The sequence below is a fragment of the Macaca thibetana genome, chromosome 7 (assembly GCF_024542745.1).
Source record: "Macaca thibetana thibetana isolate TM-01 chromosome 7, ASM2454274v1, whole genome shotgun sequence".
In the NCBI taxonomy this organism is placed as follows: Eukaryota; Metazoa; Chordata; class Mammalia; order Primates; family Cercopithecidae; genus Macaca; species Macaca thibetana.
In genome coordinates this window covers 16116577-16136185 of record NC_065584.1, presented here as the reverse complement: position 1 = coordinate 16136185, position 19609 = coordinate 16116577, and the positions used below count along the sequence as shown (strand labels likewise).

Below are 19609 nucleotides of genomic sequence, written 5' to 3'. Positions count from 1 at the left end.
CCAACAACCTATAGGCTGAGACACATGAATTTGTTCACTAATTCTCAAAAGTTTCAATCTTTCCTTTTTCTTAAAATGTGCTTTTACTCTTCAGCTGAATACAACTTCAAAATATGAATTTAATGTATTTCAGTATGGAGGGATCAAAGCCAAAGATTCCAGGCTCTCATTTTTCCATCAAACTTAAATTTTCTTAAGAATACTAAATGCAACACAGTATTATATCAGACTATCAAATTATCAAGAAAATATATTGTATGAATGTTTGGTGGACAAATAAATCACAACTAAAGATATTTAGGAGTTGATACCAGCATTCCTATCCACTATTTGGGTGATGTCAAACAAGTCACGACCTTTACGCATCATCTATGGGAAAAATAAAAACAATACCAACTTCTTTCTAGTATTTTCAAGATCAATGATGAAGCAAAGCACTTTAAGAACAAGCTGGTAATCTTCTTTCTTTTAAATTAACTATTTTGTATCTGCATCTTCCGGGCAATGAGGGAACTGATCTTGACTTCATTGGCTATACAGAGCACTCATCTTGTATGTGTGTGGGTGGACATGAAGCGCAGGCGCGTGTGTACTGAATGAATACCATTTAATAACAGCACTAGTTGATACTAAGTGAAAGATTTACTTTCTGATATTTCATCGCATATTAGAAAGGCTTAAGAAACAGTGTATTTTGAGTACACTGTACTGTTAAGTACAGTTATCTTCAAAACTGTAATATCATAGTAAGACTCTATTCGGGAATCTGTAAAAGAAATCAGATTCATATGACAGAGTCCTATCTACACAGTACTGCTGTAGAGGGAGATACTGATGTTCCTTCTGCATTATCATCTACAACAGCAAAAGAAGGAATTTTCACGTTTAACTGTGTTAGTAGCAGCTTATCACACCAATGGTCACCTTTTTATTAAGGTAAAAACAAGGAAATTTTAGGGCTCAGTTGCTATAATAGGTGGAACACAAACTCCATTTTAACTTGTGGCAAGCTTTTTAAATTTAAAATTATTGTGTTAAACACTACAGGAACTGGCAGAAATCCTATTTTAGAATTTCACTGGCAAACTGTTGTAATCTGTTCTAAATTTTTCACTATAAGCAATCAGATTATAAACTTTCATTTACTCAAAAGGAAAATATGCAAGATAAAACACAACATCTTCAAAATTGTACCTGTTGTTTCTGGTATGCGGTGTTAGGATTTATTTTGGACTCTAAAAGTAGAGAACCTAGGAAACAGAAAAAGACATTCCATTATGTTACTATAAAACAGAAAAATTGTATTCCCTTACATACATACATATTTCCTTAAATTTTTTTTTTTTTTTTTGAGACAGGGCTTCCCTCTGTCGCCCAGACTGGAGTGCAGTGGAGCGATCTCAGCTCACTGCAACCTCCGCCTCCCATGCTCAAGCGATTCTCCTGCCTCACCCTCCCAAGGAGCTGGGATTACAGGTGTGTGCCATCACACCAGGCTAATGTTTTGTATTTTTAGTAGAGATGGGGTTTCACCATGTTAGTCAGGCTGGTCTCGAACTCCTGATCTCAGGTGATCCACCAGCCTTGGCCTCCCAAGGTGCTGACATTACACCTGTGAGCCACTGCGCTTGGCCTCAAAAAATATTTTTAAAATTTTTTTCATTTTTTGTAGAGATAGAGTCTCGCTACGTTGCCCAGGCTGGTCTCCAACTCCCGGGCTCAAGTGATCCTCCCACTGCCCCCTCCTCCCAAAGTGCTGGTATTGCAGGTGCAAGCCACTGTGCCTGGCCATATTTCCTTTTTTGAACATTTGATGCACACTCAACTTCAGTTATAGAAAAACTATTATTATTTGAGACAGAGTATCACTCTGTTGCCTTGGCTGGAGTGCAGTGGCATGATCTCGGCTCACTGCTACCTCCGCCTTCCGGGTTTGATTCTCCTGCCTCAGCCTCCTGAGAAGCTGGGACTACAGGCATGCGCCACCATGCCCAGCTAATTTTTGTATTTTTAGTAGAGACGGGGTTTCACCATGTTGGCCAGGATGGTCTCCATCTCTTGACCTTGTGATCCGCCCACCTCAGCCTCCCAAAGTGCTGGGATTACAGGCGTGAGCCATTGCGCCTGGCCTAGAAAAATTATTTTTAAAACAACGTAAGTTTAATTACAGTAATTTGTAACCTAAGAAATGTTTTTCTGAGACAGGGTCTCGGCTCTGTTGCAGTTGCGCGATCTCAGCTCACTGCAACCTCCACCTTCTGGGTAGCTGGGATTACAGGGGCCAGCTACCATGCTTGGTTAATCTGACGAGTAAGGACTGGGTAACAATAGAAATCTACCAATTTATGGACAGCAGAAGGTAATTAAACAGCACAGTGTGAAGTCCGATGATCTGGGTTAAAATCTCCGATATACTGTATGACTTCCCATACCCCTCTTCTCTTATCAACCAGTTCTAGTTTATACCTGCAAGTACTACCTGAAGACAAACTCTGGCCTAAAAATATTTGAGAAAAAGCAGTTTTCTCTGCAACCGTCTCTCATATGGAGCTTTCATTTCTTCTCGTATTACACTTAACAATTGCTTTACCCATTCCAAATAGTGGCTAAATGGCTGAGTGTTCTTAACATTTCCAAATTTAGTTTGCTTTTTCATCAAAATTCATTTGTTTTACAATACTGTCCAATATTGATTTACTGACCCTTCACTACTGTGTGCTCAGAACAGTACCAAATAATACCGAACATAGTAAATTAACCAAGCTCTGATAACTCAATTTGTGTTATGTCCTATGCACATAAACAGCTTTCCACTTCACACCAATCCTCCCACTATGTCTAGGACAGGTGACCTAATTAATCCAAAATCTCTTTCTTATCCTTTGAGTACTTAAACATTCTCCATATTATTTTTTTCCACCTTATTCCCTACAAACCCCATTTCTTTGAGTTTTCTTTCTTTACAAAAACTGGTTTTGGCTTAGGAGGCTCAGATAAGCATTCTCACGTTTTAGAGAAAATACTGTTTTAATCTTCTTCCTCTTTTTCCAACTTTTGCCAGATTAATCAAAACACATTTTCCAGTGCCCCTTCAATTCTCTTTATGCTCAATTTTCAAGATTTTATTTTGGTAATTAAGAGCTGTGCTAGTGATACATTCATAACAAGAAAAAGCAGCAGGTGACCAGGTACGGTGGCTCATGCCTATAACCCAGCACTCTGGGAAGCTAAGGTGGGAAGATCGCCTGAGGCCAGGAGTTTGAGAACAATTTGGTCAATAAAGGGGGACCTTGCCTCTGCAAAAATAAAGTAACAATAAAATAAAATAAAAATAAGAAAAAGTAGACCGGGCTTGGTGGCTCACGCCTGTAATCCCAGCATTTTGAAAGGCTGAGGTGGGCAGATCACTTGAGGTCAGGAGTTTGAGACCAGCCTGGCCAACATGGTTAAACCCCATCCATACTAAAAATACAAAAATTAGCCAGGCATGGTTGCAGTGAGCTGAGATGGCATCACTGCAATCCAGCCTGGTCAGCAGAGACTCTGCCTCAAAAAAAAAAAAAAAAAAGAAAAAAAAAATTAGCTGGATGAGGTGGTGGTGCATGCCTATAGTTTTAGCTACTCAAGAGACAGGCAGGAGGATTGCCTGAGCCCAGGATCTCAAGACCACAGTGAGCCATGATTGTATCACTACACTCTAGACTGGGTGATAAGAGATCCTGTCTCAAAAAACAAAGGCAAGGTGCAGTGGCTCATGCCTCTAATCCCAGCACTTTGAGAGGCCAAGATGGGAGGACTGCTTGAGGCTAGCCTGGTCTCAACAGTGAGACCCCATCCTATATATTTTTAATACAAAATTTTAAAAAAAGTATAAACATCTCCAACTATCTTTGTAGTCTTTCATTATTTTAATTACTAGAATAAAAATGGCATTCTATTATTCTCCACGGAAATAATAAACTATATACAGTACATTATGGATCAATATTACTTTTTTTTTTTTTTGAGACGAAGTTTCACTCTTGTTGCCCAGGCTGGAGTGCAATGGTGCGATCCCGGCTCACCACAACTTCTGCCTCCCGGGTTCAAGCGATTGTCCTGCCTCGGCCTCCTGAGTAGCTGGGATTACAGGCAAGTGCCACCATGCCCAGCTAGTTTTGTATTTTTAGTAGAGACAGGGTTTCTCCATATTGGTCAGGCTGGTTTTGAACTCCTGACCTCAGATGATCCGCCCGCCTTGGTGGGCAGGTGGGTCACTTGAGGTCAGGAGTTCGAGACCAGCCTGGCCAACATGGTGAAACCCTGTCTCTACTAAAAGACACACAAAAAATTAGCTGGGCATGGTTGTGCACGTATTTAAACCCAGCTACTCGGGAGGCTGAGGCAGGAGAATCACTTTAACCTTGGAGGCGGAGGTTGCAGTGAGCTGGGATTACATCACTGCACTCCAGCCTGGGCGACAGAGACTCTGTCTCAAATGAAAACAAAAACCAAAACCACAAATGAGATACCATTAAGTACCCACTAGAATGTCTACGATCAAAGACAAGACAACAACAAGTGGTGACAAGGCTGTAGAGAAATGGGAAGCTTCATACATTGCTTCTGGGAATATAAAATGAGGCATCGATTTTGGAAAAGTTTGGCAGTTCCTCAAAAAGTTAAGCAGAGTTACCTTGCAATTTCCCTCCTCGGTATATATCCAAGATAAATGAATACATGCCCAGACAAAAACATGTACATTTATATTCATAGCAAGGTTATTTACAACAGCAAAAAATGAACAGATAAATTCAATGTGGCACATACTCAGCTACACAGAGTAATGAAAACCTAACACATTACAATACGTATAAACCTTGAAAACACATGAAATTAAAGAAGCCCATCACAAAATACCACATGTCCATATAGGTAAAGTTACATATATACACACACGCACGCACACACACACACACACACATATATATATATATTTTTTAGATGGAGTCTCACTCTGTCGCCCAGGCTGGAGTGCAGTGGTGTGATCTGAGCTCACTGCAGCCTCTGCCTCCCAGGTTCAAGCAATTCTCCTGCCTCAGCCACCTAAATAGCTGGGACTACAGGCATGTACCACCATGCCCGACTAATTTTTGTATTTTTAGTAGAGACTGGGTTTTACCATGTTGGCCAGGCTGGTCTCAAACTCCTGACCTCAAGTAATATGCCTGCCTCGGCCTCCCAAAGTGCTGGGATTACAGGCGTGAGCCACCGTTCCCAGTCCAGACAGGTAAATTTAGAGAGGGAAAACAGATTAGTGGTTGTTTAGAGCTGGGAGGAAGTGAAAGTGGGTAGTGATTGTTAATGGGCACATGATTTTTTTCAGAGGAGACGTGGTGATGGTTGCAAACCTGTGATTATATTAAAAAACAATGAATTGTACATTTTGAATGGGTGATTTATATAGTATACAAATGCTGTTTTAAAAAACCAAAAAAACAGGTAATGTGCAGCCTAGGCAATATAGTGAGACCTTGTCTCTACAAAAAAATTTTAAAAATTAGCCAAGTGTGGCAGTGCACGCCTTTAGTCCCAGCTGCTCAGGAGGCAGAGGTGGGGGGATTGCCTAAACCTAGGAAATGCAGGTTGCAGTGAGCTGAGATTATGCCACTGAACTCCAGCCTAGGCAACAGAGCAAGACCCAGTCTCAAAAAAACAAAACAAAACAAAACACACACAAAAAGGTAAACTGTAAAGCATAAATATTCATACAATGGATACCATGAACAATGTGGCAAAATTAACCTATCATTAGGCTAGCAGTTTTCTCTGGGTAGGATCGTGACCGGGGAGGAATATGAAGCAGGCTTCTAGAGTAATGGTTATGTGGTTTCTTCAATGGTGTACCGGTTATTTTTTGAAAATTCATCAAATTGAATACTTATGATTTGTGTACCTTTCCGATGTATTATACTGCAATTCAAAAGATTTTTCTAAGTTTAAGAAGTCAAAAACACATAGCACAGGGGATTGAGGTTGTTATTCAAGTTGTGCTTTCAAGAAACACACGCCTGACTTTTACAGTCACTAAAACAAAAAACATGGCAGTGCAGTGGTATGACATTGTCAGTCGCCTAATACCTAATGGCAATTATTTCTCAAGTACCAGTCTCTTTGACATTTTCTTCAAAACTCTCTTAGTAGTGTTTACAGGATCAGACTAATTAGAAAGTGGGGGAAAAAGGTTTGACGTATTCCCTTCCAAAGTTCTGGCTAAAACAAGGACACACTATAAGTTTCTGGGGTTGGGAAATGTTTTTCTGGACCATTCAGGATATTAGAGGAAAGCATCCCCTGAAACTCTCTTTTCAATCATATCACATGGTTTTGGTCTAGGAAGTCCAGCTCTGATTCCCAATACCATATTCCCAAAGAGATAAGTAGGCTGTAGACGCTAAAACGTGGGAAACAGTCTTTTAACTTGAGGGCTCAGTAAGACAATAAATAAAAGACACAATACTATATTTACTCCTAGTCTATTAGGTTTCTCTCCATCATCTAATAGGTTTTATTGAGCCAAGTTATACACTACACCAATCAACTATAAAAGATCCAGTTCAGTGTTAATATCAATTAACACAATCCTTCCCCCCAACAAGTTTGTTTGTATTTTGTTGCTATAGCTACAGCATTAGGCACAGTAATTCTATCCTACTAATGTATGGGTATGGATGGGGTATAGAGTTCAACTTTAGGAGAGGGATTTACTAAATAACATGGTAGCAGAGATGACAGGGGAGAAATGATGATCCTTAGCAGAAGATCTCAGCAACATTAAGGGGAGGCAGAGAAGGTTCTAACTAAGAACAACACGTTTCTGATAACAGTTACGTCTAGTGGAACTCAGTAACTGAAGCACACTCAAGACAGACTCCATTCACCCCAACTCATTTGAGAAACACATCTACCCTCTCTCCAATGAAACAGATTCCCTTATTTCCCAAGAGGAATCTTTTACTTACACACACACACACACACACACACACACACACACACACACGATACCTTTTCCCACACATCTGAGAAAGACATTGTAACAAAGACCAAGGAAAGGAAATCCTACACTCCAATTCAAGAAAACTCCAATACTGAGACTTGAGAAAGATCTCCCCACTTCCAACCTGAACTATAAGAAAGGAAATACAGAGAAAAATGAAAATCAGGAGTGCTCAAGCCAAGCTGAATGCATCAGTACTTCTAATTAAATCTGTCACTGTGGAAGCTATCATTCCTAACAAATTCTCCTGTCTACTAATTCATATATGCACTTGGACTTTCTCAAAAACATAAGAAGTCCTAAATACTCACTTAGCAGTACAAAGACTGAAAATTGAATCATCTTCACCTACCCAACTTTTAAACACATACTACTCTTTGGGCCAACCATTCTTCTCCTAGGAAATTACCCTACACCCTCGGATAAGTGCCTCGGTATATGGATAAAGATTTCATTAGCAGAGTCTGTAATGGCAACACACTAAAAACAATCTATACCAGCCGTTCTCAAAATGTGATTTGGGGACACTATGGGGCCTGCAAAGTCAAAATTATTTTCAAAATGATACAAGGTTATACGCCTTTTCCACCACCAATTCTCTCAGAGTCTACACTGATACTGCCAAAGATTCAATGCAGAAGCAGATGAGAATCTTCCCGGTTTTTTAAAAATTAGGCCAGATGTTGCAATTCGTAAAAATAGGCCAGGCATGGTGGCTCACACCTATAATCCCAGCACTTCAGGAGGCTGAGGCAGGCGAATCACTTGAGGTCAGGAATTCGAGATAAGCCTGGCCAACATGGTGAAACCCCATCTCTACTAAAAATACAAAAATTAGCCGGGTGTGGTGGCCCATGTCTGTAATTCCAGCTACTTGGGAGGCTGAAGCAGGAGAATTGTTTGAACCCGGGAGGCAGAGGTTGCAGTGAGCCGAGATTGTGCCACCGCACAGTGAGACTCTGTCTCAAAAAAAAAAAAAAAGATACTCTTCTCATTAAACTCTTATTTTAGAAAAGTTATTTCTTCCTTAATGTTATTTTGTTAACATGCTATGTTAAAACATTATTTTTTAAACATTATTTTTATTTTAAACATTAAACATTATTTTTAAGTGATTTTTTTCCAAAAGTCTGTTTTAATTTCTAATATGGTAAATATTGATAAACACAATTCAAATGAACATTTGGGAAATCCTAAATTTAACAGTATAAAGGGATCTAGCTGGGCGTGGTGGCAAAGGCCAATGACCCCAGGTACTTGGGAGTCTGCTAAGGGAGGGTCACTTAAGCCCGGCTAATTTTTGTATTTTTTTTTTTTTTTTTAGTAGAGACAGAATTTCACCATGTTGGCCAGGATGGTCTCGATCTCTTGACTTCATCCACCCACCTTGGCCTCCCAAAGTGCTGGGATTACAGGTATGAGCCACCACCTCCAGCTGAGACCCCCATCTCTCCAAAAAAAAAAACCAAACAAACAAACAAAAAATTGCCAGGCATGGTGGTGCAGGCCTGTAGTTTCAGTTGCGTGGGAGGCTTGCTTGAGGTCAGTAGGTTGAGGCTGCAGTGAGCTCTGACCACACCACTGCACTTCAGCCTGGGCGACAGAGCGAGACTCTGTCTGAAAAAAACAAAATAAAAAATAAAAATGAAAACAAAACAAAGAAAAAAGAGTCTAAAGGTATCCTGAGGAAAAAAGTTCGAGGAACGCTACACTGTGCCACCAAGAAGATACCGTGTGAATAAGTACAGTGGAATACTACGCTACTTTTAAATGAGATCTGTGTATCCTGACATTAATTTATGTCCCAAATACACTGATAATAGGTGTTTACAATTAGGAAATGGGAAAACAATGTCAAAAGGAGAAATGCCGCTCAGAACATCACCAAGACAAGTGCAGGTAGAAACTGACCAATAGCAAGAAAAAATATAATGAAGGCCAAGGCAGGAGGATCACGAGGTCGGGAGTTCAAGACCATCCTGGCCAACATGGTGAAACCCCATCTCTACTAAAAATACAAACATTATCTGGGCATGGTGGCGTGTGCCTGTAATCCCAGCTACTCGGGAGGCTGATGCAGGAGAATCGCTTGAACCCAGGAGGCAGAAGTTGCAGTGAGCTGAGATCGCACCACTGCACTCCAGCCTGTGTGACAGAGGGAGACTCCGTCTCAAAAAAAAAAAAAAAAGGCCCCTCCCTGCTTCACATCTTGGTTCTTCCTATAAAATGAAATGTGAGGGCCTTTCTTGTAGGGTGTTGCCAACCCCCACCAAAACACACCACAATACTACACTTCTGGGGATTAGAGATAATGATGGCTGGTAGTACAGAGTAAGGTATCCTTCTAACAAAGTCTACATTAGAGAGAACTCAGCAAATATTTTTAAAAGGAAAGATTTTGCATAAAAATTATAGATTTCTTGCTGGGTGCAAGTTAATACAGCAAGATTTGTAGTTTAAAAAAAAAAACCTACCTCACAGGGCTGCCACGAGCATTAACTGAAATTTTTAATTCAAGTGCCTGTTCCAATATAAAGTACATAACCAGCACTCAATACTTTTTGTTTTTGAGACAGAGTTTCGCTCTTGTCACCCAGGCTGGAGTGCAGTGGCACGATCTCGGCTCACCGCTAACTACGCCTCACAGGTTCAAGCGATTCTCCTGACTCAGCCTCCAGAGTAGCTGGGACTACAGGTGCGCACCACCACACCAGGCTAATTTTTCTATTTTTAGTAGAGACGGGGTTTCACCATATTGGCCAAGATGTTCTCGATCTCCTGACCTCGTGATCCGCCTGCCTCAGCCTCCCAAAGTGCTTGGGATTACAGGCATGAGCCACCGCGCCCGGGCTCAATACTTGTATTTTTAGGGCACCATCATACAATCTTCACTGTTAACACTGTACTGTTGTATAGCAGGAAAACGAGTATTAATAATGACCCATAAACACATTATGAATAAGAGGTTAACCAATATATTCATTTACTGTTTAGGAAAAACATTCTAGTACACATTTAGTCAACATTCCATAAAAAAATTACTGACTTTTAAAACTTATGATAGGCCAGGCATGGTGGCTCATTACTGTAATCTCAGCACTTTGGAAAGCTGAGGTGGGTGGATCACTTGAGGCCAAGAATTGGAGACCAGCTCAAGACCAGCCTGGGCAACATGGCAAACCCTGTCTCTACAAAAAATGCAAAAATTAGCCGGGCATGGTGGTATGTGCCTGTAGTACCAGCTACTTGGGAAGCTGAGGCAGGAGGACTGCTTGAACCCGGAATATTGATGTTGCAATGAGCTATGATCGCGCCACTGCACTCCAGCCTGGGTGAAAGACCGAGACCCTGTCTCTAAAATTTAAAAACAAAAAAACCCAAAAACACCTTCTGGTAAACAGTTTTTATTCATCTGGAAAATCCACTTGTTTAGAAGATTTAACTTCCTGTTACTGAAGAAATGAGATAGTATACACAATTCCTGTAATTTTTATGGTTTTATCTTCACTATCAACCAATTAGACTCAGGTAGCAGGAAAGTAATATGGGAGTGTTTTGGTTTAAGTAACTTTGGTCTTCGCCACAGCCCTGATTCGGATAAATACTGAAGGATTTCAGAATGAACAGCTACACCCTTGTCAGCTTCTAGAGTATATTGTCCTTATCAATATTCAAAGCTTAAGGCAGGGACTTATGTACTATGCCTCATTAGTAGAGAGAAAGCACCATCAAAAATGAGTTAATGCCAGCCTGGGCAACATAAGGTGACCCCGTCTCTACAAAAATAGAAAAAATTAGCCAGGCATGGTGGTGTACACCTGTGGTCCCGGCTACTCGGGACGCTGAGGTGAGAGGCTTACTGGAGCCTGGTGGTCAAGACTGCAGTAAGCCCTGATCACTGCACTCCAGCCTGGGCAACCGAGTGAGACCCCGCCTCAAAAAAATAAAAGTCAGTGGGGTCCAAAATCTTATGTAGGTGGGAGACTAAAGTATGCTTTAAATCTCTAACAGGCATATGCTCCAAGTCCTTTTTTCCTGATTTTTTTGGGAAAAAATTTAAATGCCTCATTACACAATGGCATTTAAAAACTAAAATGGGCCAGGTGTGGTAGCTCACAGCTATAATCCTGGCTACTCAGGAGGGCGAGGCAGGAGGATGGCTTGAGGCCAGAAATTCAAGACTAGTCTGGGCAACACAGTAAGATCCCACTTCCCCTCAAAAAATTTAAAAATAAATCAACTGTGTGTGGTGGCATGTGCCTATAGTCCCAGCTACTTGGGAGGCTAAGGCAGGAGGATCACTTGAGTCTTAAGAGTTTGAGGCTGCAGTGAGCTATGATCGTGGCACTGCACTCCAGCCTGGGTGACAGAGCAAAACCTTGTCTCTAAACAAACACTTTTCAAAGTTAAATACTTCCCCTTGTACCAAAACTGAGCTCTTCTTGGTAAATATACAGAATGCTTGGCATATACAAGATTCTATACTACTGACTTAATTGTTCATTTCTCTCACAGCCCTCACCCCCAAAAGCTTTTCCACCCTATGTGTTCTGACCTCCTTTTCTAATTATAGTAGGGGTAGAGGGAGACCCACCTACAACGAACATGGAGTTCTATCAAGAGGCAGAAACAGCACAGAATCCCAGTTTCACCATTCGCTAGCAGTGCTGCCTTGAACAAAAACATTTCTCCATGTCTCATTTTCTTCATGCCTTAAGTATTAGTGAGAATTTAACCTGTTTAACTCTGTAAGATGTGAGTCAGAGAACAGATAAACTATACTGAAATGTAAATAATACTTTATAAAATTCAAGGTAAAAACTCAATGTAAGCACACTATCCTGCATGCCTTGGCAAGTAATTCATAATAAAGAGCACAAATATGATTATGGCTAAAGACACTCTTCAGTGTGTGGAGGAATTCCAACTTCCTTACATTTCTTTCTTTTAAAAATTTGTTTTTAGAAATAGGGTCTGTCACCCAAGCTGGAGTGCAGTAGCACAACCATAGTTCATGGCAGCCTCAAACTCCTGGGCTCAAGCAATTCTCTGGCTTCAGCCTCCTGAGTAGCTGAGACTACAAGTATGTGCCATGTGACCGGCTAATTTTCCAACTTTTTGTGGAGACAGGGTCTTGCTATGTTGCCCAGGCTGGTCTCTAACTTCTGGCTTTGAGCAATCCTCCCCCAGCTTGGCTTCCCAAAGTGCTGGGATTACAGGTGTGGGCCACTGTGCCCGGGCTCTCGCTCTCTCTATATTTATATATATATACACACACACACACACACATAAATACACACACATATATATATATTTTTCCTGATACAGGGTCTTTCTTCATCAGTCAGGCTGGAGTACAGTGGCTCAGTCACAGCTCACTGTAGCCTCGACCTCTGGGCTCAAGCAATCCTCTTGCCTCAGCCCCAAGCGGCCGGAACTACAGGTGTTTACCACCACACTTGGCTAATTTTAAAATGTTTATTTTGTAGAGATGGGGGTCTCACTTTGTTCCCCAGTCTTACATTTATCAATTGGAAAACTGGCAGGTGGATGTGGTAAAAATCATAATGGTGAAAAGTAGTACAGTGGGGCAGAGGGAGAGAGGGTATTAGGAAGAACAGCTAATGGATGCTGGGCTTAATACCTAGGTGATGGGTTGACCTGTGCAGCAAACCACCACGGCACACATTTACCTATGTAACGAACCTGCACATGTACCCCAGAATTTAAAATAAAAGTTGAAGAGAGAAAAGCAGTATAATGATTTGACCACAAAGGGGGAGGACAAATAAGGTATGAAATTATTATCCTTACTTCAAGTCAACAGACACAGCATACACTGAAGTAATTAAAAATAAAAACAAAATTATCTGAAATGGAAGATGGAACTTTGCAGGTACATGGCTATCATAAAAACTGAGAGAAAATAAGGTAATCTATCTTCATTAAAGAAAAGCACGGGCTAGGTGTGCGGTAATCCTAGAACTTTAGGCAGCCAGGTGGGAAGGATCACTTCAGACCTGGAGTTCGAGACCATTCTGGGCAACACAGTGAGAACCTCTCAAAAAATTCAAAAATGGGGCCGGGCACAGTGGCTCACGCCTGAGCCCAAGAGTTCAACACCATCCTGGGCGACAAAGACCCACCCCCTTCCAAAAAAAAAATTTTTTTTTTAAATTACGCAGGCGCAGTGGTGGGCACCTATAATCCCAGCTAGGCAGGAAGATCAACTGAGCCCAGGAGTTTGAGGTTACAGTGAGCTATGATCCTGCCACTGCACGACAGCATGGGCAACAGAGCTCTTAAAAACAAAAATTAAAAAAAAAAAAAAAAAAAAAAAAAAAAAGAAAGGGCAGGGTGTGGTGGCTCACCTGAGATCAGGAGTTCGAGATCAGCCTGGCCAACATGGTGAAACCCTATCTCTACTAAAAACACAAAAATTCACCAGGCATGGTGGCAGGCACCTGTAATTCCAGCTATTCGTAAGGCTGAGGCAGGAGAATCACTTGAACCTGGGAGGCGGAGGTGGCAGTGAGCCGAGATTGTGCCATTGCACTCCAGCCTGGGTGACAAGAGCGAAACTGTCTCCAAAAAAAAAAAACCGAAAAAACAAAAAACAAAAGGGATGTGTTCTTCCAACCAATTTTGCCAGCAGAAACCTGCTGGATGAGGACGCAATCCAAGAAATGGGCCCAGAAGCTTAGTGGGACATCCCTTTTCCTCTAAAGCAAGTTAGGCTGAGTGCCAAGTTTACTCAGTTTTGGAAGGGAAGGGCATACAGTACTTACCCAGACAGATCTGCTCTGTAATATGAAGACCACAAGTACTTCCATTTATAAATTCCCTTCTGTGATTTTTAGATGAGCATATAAGCTCCCCTAACAGGAACTGAGCCTACAGTTGAGATAGCATTATCGTAGCTTCCCCTTCCACAAAGATAGACCCAATAATGAGAAAATTTTAAAACTACCCAGCCTTTCTATAACCATGCTACAACTATATACATTATAAACTTCCCAAACACTTTGTCATTACTAAGTAGTGTTTACAGTTTAAAACGAATTGCCTGAATTTGAATCCCAACTCATACCATCTTAATAGATGAATGACTTTGGACATGTTGTCATCGTTTCTGAGAGAACTTACTAAAAAAAAGAAATGAGGCCAGGTATGGTGGCTCACGCCTGTAATCCCAGCACTTTGGGAGGCTGAGGAGGGTGAATCATCTGAGGTCAGGAGTTCGAGACCAGCCTGGCCAACACGGTGAAACCCCGTCTCTACTAAAAACACAAAAATTAGCCATGCAGGATGGCGGATGCCTGTAATCCCAGGCTTGAGGCTTGAAGCATGAGAATCCCTTGAACCTGGAAGGTGGAGGTTGCAATGAGCCGAGATCATGCCACTGCACTCCAGCCAGGGCGACAGAGATTCTGTTAAAAAAACAAAAACAAACAAAAAAAATCCATCATTTATTTCACAGATATGCAAAAGCCCCATCACCCTATCTCTAGCACTGACCAGTTTCTCACCAAATTAGCTGACAGCCTATTTCTAAGGTAGATGATTAACACATCACAAAAACTTAATTTTATAGAACATAAAATATTGCAAAAGTGTTAAGAATCAAGTATTTGTTTTGTTTTAAAGAAATAATCTGAAAATCAACAGATTTTTTTTGGGAAAAGCTACAAGTAATTTAGAAAAAAAAAACTTCAACACAACCATGACTAGGTCTAGCCCAAATACGGAAAAGCGCAATAATTTTAAGTTTCTATTGGACAAATGACTCAGTTTATGGAAAATCAGAAATACTTTCCACTTTGCTCATGACAATAAAAAGAAAATATCAATCATCCTATGATGGAGAATGGAGCAAGCACACAGTAATGGCTGACCCCAACTAGCACTCAACACAAAAACATTCATGTAAAGCTTGTAGACAAACTACAATTGAGATTTTTATTTGAGAATCAGTCTTGCTCTGTTGCTCAGGCTGGAGTGCAGTGGCGCTGATCTCAGTTCACTGCAAGCTCCGCCTCCTGGGTTCATGTCATTTTCCTGCCTCAGCCTCCTGAGCAGCTGGGACTACGGGCGCCCACCACCACACCTGGCTAATTTTTTTTATGTTTTTAGTAGAGATGGGGTTTCACTGTATTAGCCAGGATGCTCTTGATCTCCTGACCTTGTGATCTGCCCGCCTCGGCCTCCCTAAGTGCTGAGATTACAGGCATAAGCCACCGTGCCCAGCCGAAAATATCTTTAGGCTGAGAGTTATTTTCATTTTCTTTAAAATACAACTTCAGGCTAATAGAGCAGCAAATGCAAGTAGACAGTAACATGGGGGTTTAATAGGGCTAACAGCACTAACTAAATCAGAGCACTGTTGTGAGAATTATGTAAGTCAATGTAAGTAAATTGCTTAGAGTTTGGCACACAGAAGGTACTCAGTAAATTTTGACTTATTATCCCTACTTAGATGTTGGAAGAAATGTTAATCATCAAACTAATTACTGACAATATCTCACAAGTATCCTGGAATTTTTTCTAAGTCCAGGGTGCGTGTGTGTGTGTGACAGGGTCTCCCTCTGTCACCCAGTGCAGGGGCATGATCATAACTCACTGCAGCCTCCACCTCCTGGGCTCAAGTGATCCTCTCACATCAGCCTCCAGAGCAGCTAGGATTACAGGACCCTGCCACCGCACAAGCTAACGTTTGTATATTTTGTAGAGATGGGGTTTTGTCATGTTGCCCAGGCTGGTCTCGAACTCCCGAGCCCACGAAATCTGTCTGCCTCGGCCTCCCAAAGTGCTGGGATTGTAGGTGTGAGCCACCGCACCCAGCCTTTTTGGATTCAGTTTTCCTTACAGCCTAAACTTACAAGGCACATCAGTAATTGAGTTAAGCTATCTCCCTGCTAGATAAAGACTAAAGTCATTTTGTTTTAGTCATTTAACCTCCAACCTGCGAAATGGAGGAAGAGAGATTTGTGGCTATTTCCAAAACGGTAAAAATATAAATGGAGGTTGGGCGCAGTGGCTCACGCCTGTAATCCTAGCACTTTGGGAGGCCGAGGTGGGCAGATCACCCGAGGTAAGGAGTTCGAGATCGGACTGGCCAAAACGGTGAAACCCCATCTCTACTAAAAATACAAAAAAATTAGCCAGGCATAGTGGCACATGCCTGTAGTCCCAGATACTAAGGAGCTAAGGTAGGAGAATTGCCTGAACCCAGGAAGTGGAGGTTGCAGTGAGCCGAGATCATGCCATTACACTCCAGCCTGGGCGACAAGAGCGAAACTCCATCTCAAAAAAAAAAAGTATGTATGTGTATATATATATTATATATACTATATATGTACTATATACTGTATGTACTACATATTATATATACTATATAAGTACCATACGCTATATGTACTACATAATATATATACTATATATGTACCATATACATGTACTATGTATTATATATACACACACAGAAAAAAGTTTTATATTAACATACAATTATATTAACATAGAATTATGCAGAAGAGCATATTTCTGATAGTATGACATTAACCTTTTATGCTTAAAAATATCTTAAAGGATTTTTTGTATAATGAATCAAATTAAACCCATGATGTGAAGGTTATATGTATTATTTTTAACATGGAGTTCAAAGAATTGATCTCAAATCTACACATGCTTTCAGCCGGGATGGTGGCTCACGCCCGTAGTCCTAACACTCCGGGAGGACTAGGCGGGTGGACTGCGTGAGGTCAGGCATTCCAGATCAGCCTTGGCAATAGGACAAAATCCTGTCTTTATTTTTATTTTTTTGAAAGTAAAAAATTAAGAAGAAACCTACAGATAAATCTACTAAAAGCCCATACCTTCTAACATACTATGTAAAGTTTGCCAAATGTGTGAATGATCTAGAGTAGGTTATTACGTGAGTCACATACAAAATTACACTAACACTTGACATTCAAATTGTATTTTAAGTAGCCAATAATAACTCAGGCCCAGAAAAATACACCCAACATTCAAAAAATTTTAAATGCCCCCAAAAGGAAATAATTTCTCTCCAGATTTAAGTCATTTTGGGTAACCTTATAACCTGTGGGCAATATACTCTAGATTACCACTTTCAATTTAAATAGAACATCAATGTTCCCAAAGTCTTCAACTACAGAAGGGCTAGTCTTGTTGGTTTTTTATGGAATTGGAATTCTGGGTAGAGTCCAACTGAAGAAAATTCCTTGAAATTAGTCTGTAATAATTCAGACACAGAATCACTACAATCATAATAAACTGACCTCGTTAGCAACTGTAAAATATAAACCAATGTACCAAAAGAGGTGGAAGAGAACTTACTTTCACGTTTGGAAGTAACAATTTGACAACAGTTTTACCCCACTTGAATATTTTAAGTGAAATTCACTGTATATCTCCAAAAACAGTGGCAATCCCTAGAGAGAATAAGTCTTCTAAAATATGAAACACTCAGAAGATGTGGAAAAAAGAAAAAAAGGGAAACACTTATTTTCAAACAACTTAGTCTTTGAACCTTGAGGGTTGTTTCAAAATGTGTGAAACATAAACACTAGGGAAGATCCGAAAGGTTTTAAAAATTATCTGCCAACTTCTCTGCACCTGTTAACGAAATTATGAACACCCATTTAAGCAATCAAAAAAAAAAAGCTCATATAAAATTATTCCAAACTCGCAAGATGTTTATATAGCGAGCTACACACAAAATTCTGCATTACTATAAAAAAGACAACCAACACTGGTGAACAAAAATCTCTATCTTCTCAAGGTAAAGCGTTTTCTCTTAGTGTAGAGTTGCCAGATCCAGTGTTGCCAACCTCCAACGGGATCAGAAACATGTAGCAAAAAGACGTTTAAAAAGAAAAAGAAATCACAGCAAAATGTTCTTCAAATTATGAAAGGTCCAAGAACTTTCTTAGCTCCAAGCAAAGTTTCATGCCTGCTTTACAGATGGGTGAACTAAGGCAGAAGATCGGATTAATCAGTGTCTTTCTCAAGGTCACTCTAGTGCAAAAGAACAGTACACTCCGGACTCCCCATCTCAGGTCCTCGACCTCACACACTCCAGGGCGGCACAGCTCAACACGCTTGGCTCTCTTCGTACCCAAAATGCCACCAGGCACTCAGAGAAAGGAAACATTTCAGGCGCTCTCCGGGGAGCTCCCGCAGGACTGGGGTGACTGGGGTGACTGGGGTACCTGGGGCCCGCCCTCCCCCGGGGTGGCTGCCGTCCCCAGCCGTCCCTCCGTTCTCGTGGAGCGAGCGCCATGCCCCGCAAGAACCAGGGAGGCGGCCCAGGGCCGTGGGGGCTGCGAAGGGCCCGCCACGAGGGGCTTCACTTACCGTCGCTCTCAGCCCTGACAAGCAGGGACATGCCCTTCAGCCGCTCCACGTAGCCAGACGACACATGCCCGGTGCCCCGGTCGTCCCACTGCCGGTCCTCGTTGAGCGTGTACACCTTCACCCGCCGCCGGGTGTCGGTCATCGTGCCGCCCGGGAACCGGGGCGGGGGCCCCGCCAGTAGACGCCCAGGAAAGGGGTCCTGGAGAGGCGAGGGGCGAGGCGTGAGGGCGCCCGCGAGCGGAGGGCTCCCCGGCCTCACTGCCGCCGCTGGGCGCCGCGGGGCCGCGCCGCCGCCTGCATGGCCCGCTCCCGGGACCGAGTTCTGGGCCGCCGCCTTTCCTCGCCTCCGGCTCCCCGGCGCTATTGTCCAGGCCCGGCGAGCCCGGCGCCCGGCAGCCCCGAGGGGGCCGCGCAGCGCTTCGTAGCCTCCCGCCCCGCAGCGCTAGGAACTCGGGGCTCCCGTCACTGCCCTGCTCCCGCCTCCGCCATGATCTCCGCGAAGCAGCTTCCCGCGCCGCCGCCGCCTCCTCAGGCCGCTGCCGCCGCCGCCATATTTTCCTTCCTTATACCTGGCCCTGCCACCGCGGCCAGTGGCTCCCTTCCGCTCCCTGCTTCAAACGTCAGAAGCCGACAGGCGCCTGATCCTTCTGCAAATGCTACCACTGCCCGGGAGACTCTGAAGGCCCCCGGCCGCCCGACCGCCCCGGACTAGTGGAAGTCGGTTTCCCTCCGCCGCCGCCTCTTCCGTCTTCCTCACACAGCCAAAACCGCCGCCATCTTGGTTCGCCCCTCAAAAGCGGCGCGCGGGGCCACCCAGGGAGCAGCTGCAGGGGCGGCTCGGAGCCCCACCATTTAAAGAGACAGCAGCGAGACCGGGAGCCTTACTGCGGCGGAGGCTTCCGACGGAGGCGGGAGGCGGGCGCGGAGTTGCCGAGGTGGCGGGAGCGCAGGGAGCGGAGGAGGCGGGACGCTGACTGCGCCGGTGACAGCCCGAGGCTCCCTCGCGCCTCCCTGCACGCACCGTCGTGCGAGCGCGGGGCGGTGTGTGCGTCCGTCGCGCTCTGTGTTCGTCATCAGCCCCGCTCCAGGATGCGCGAGGGGCGTGGATCCGTCTGCGGCCTCTGCGAGCGGGCCCCGGCGTCTCGGCCTCGGGTCCGCCTGCCGCCGCCTTCTCTTGTTCCTTCCCCTGTCCCT

The 19609-nt window shown here is 43.0% G+C and overlaps 1 protein-coding gene across 2 annotated transcripts in view; it reads right to left on the bottom strand.

The window, feature by feature from the left end:
• Nucleotides 1-19065, bottom strand: part of PPP4R3A (protein phosphatase 4 regulatory subunit 3A) — a 50582-nt gene extending 31517 nt beyond the window's left edge. For both annotated transcript variants that reach the window (XM_050799045.1, XM_050799046.1), the window contains exons 1-2: nt 18416-19065; nt 1195-1250 (exon numbers count right to left, since the gene is read on the bottom strand). In XM_050799045.1, coding sequence (XP_050655002.1) covers nt 1195-1250; nt 18416-18557 — 198 coding nt within the window. In that variant the 5' untranslated portion in view covers nt 18558-19065. The remainder of the gene's footprint in view (nt 1-1194; nt 1251-18415) is intronic.
• Nucleotides 19066-19609: the final 544 nt, after the last annotated feature.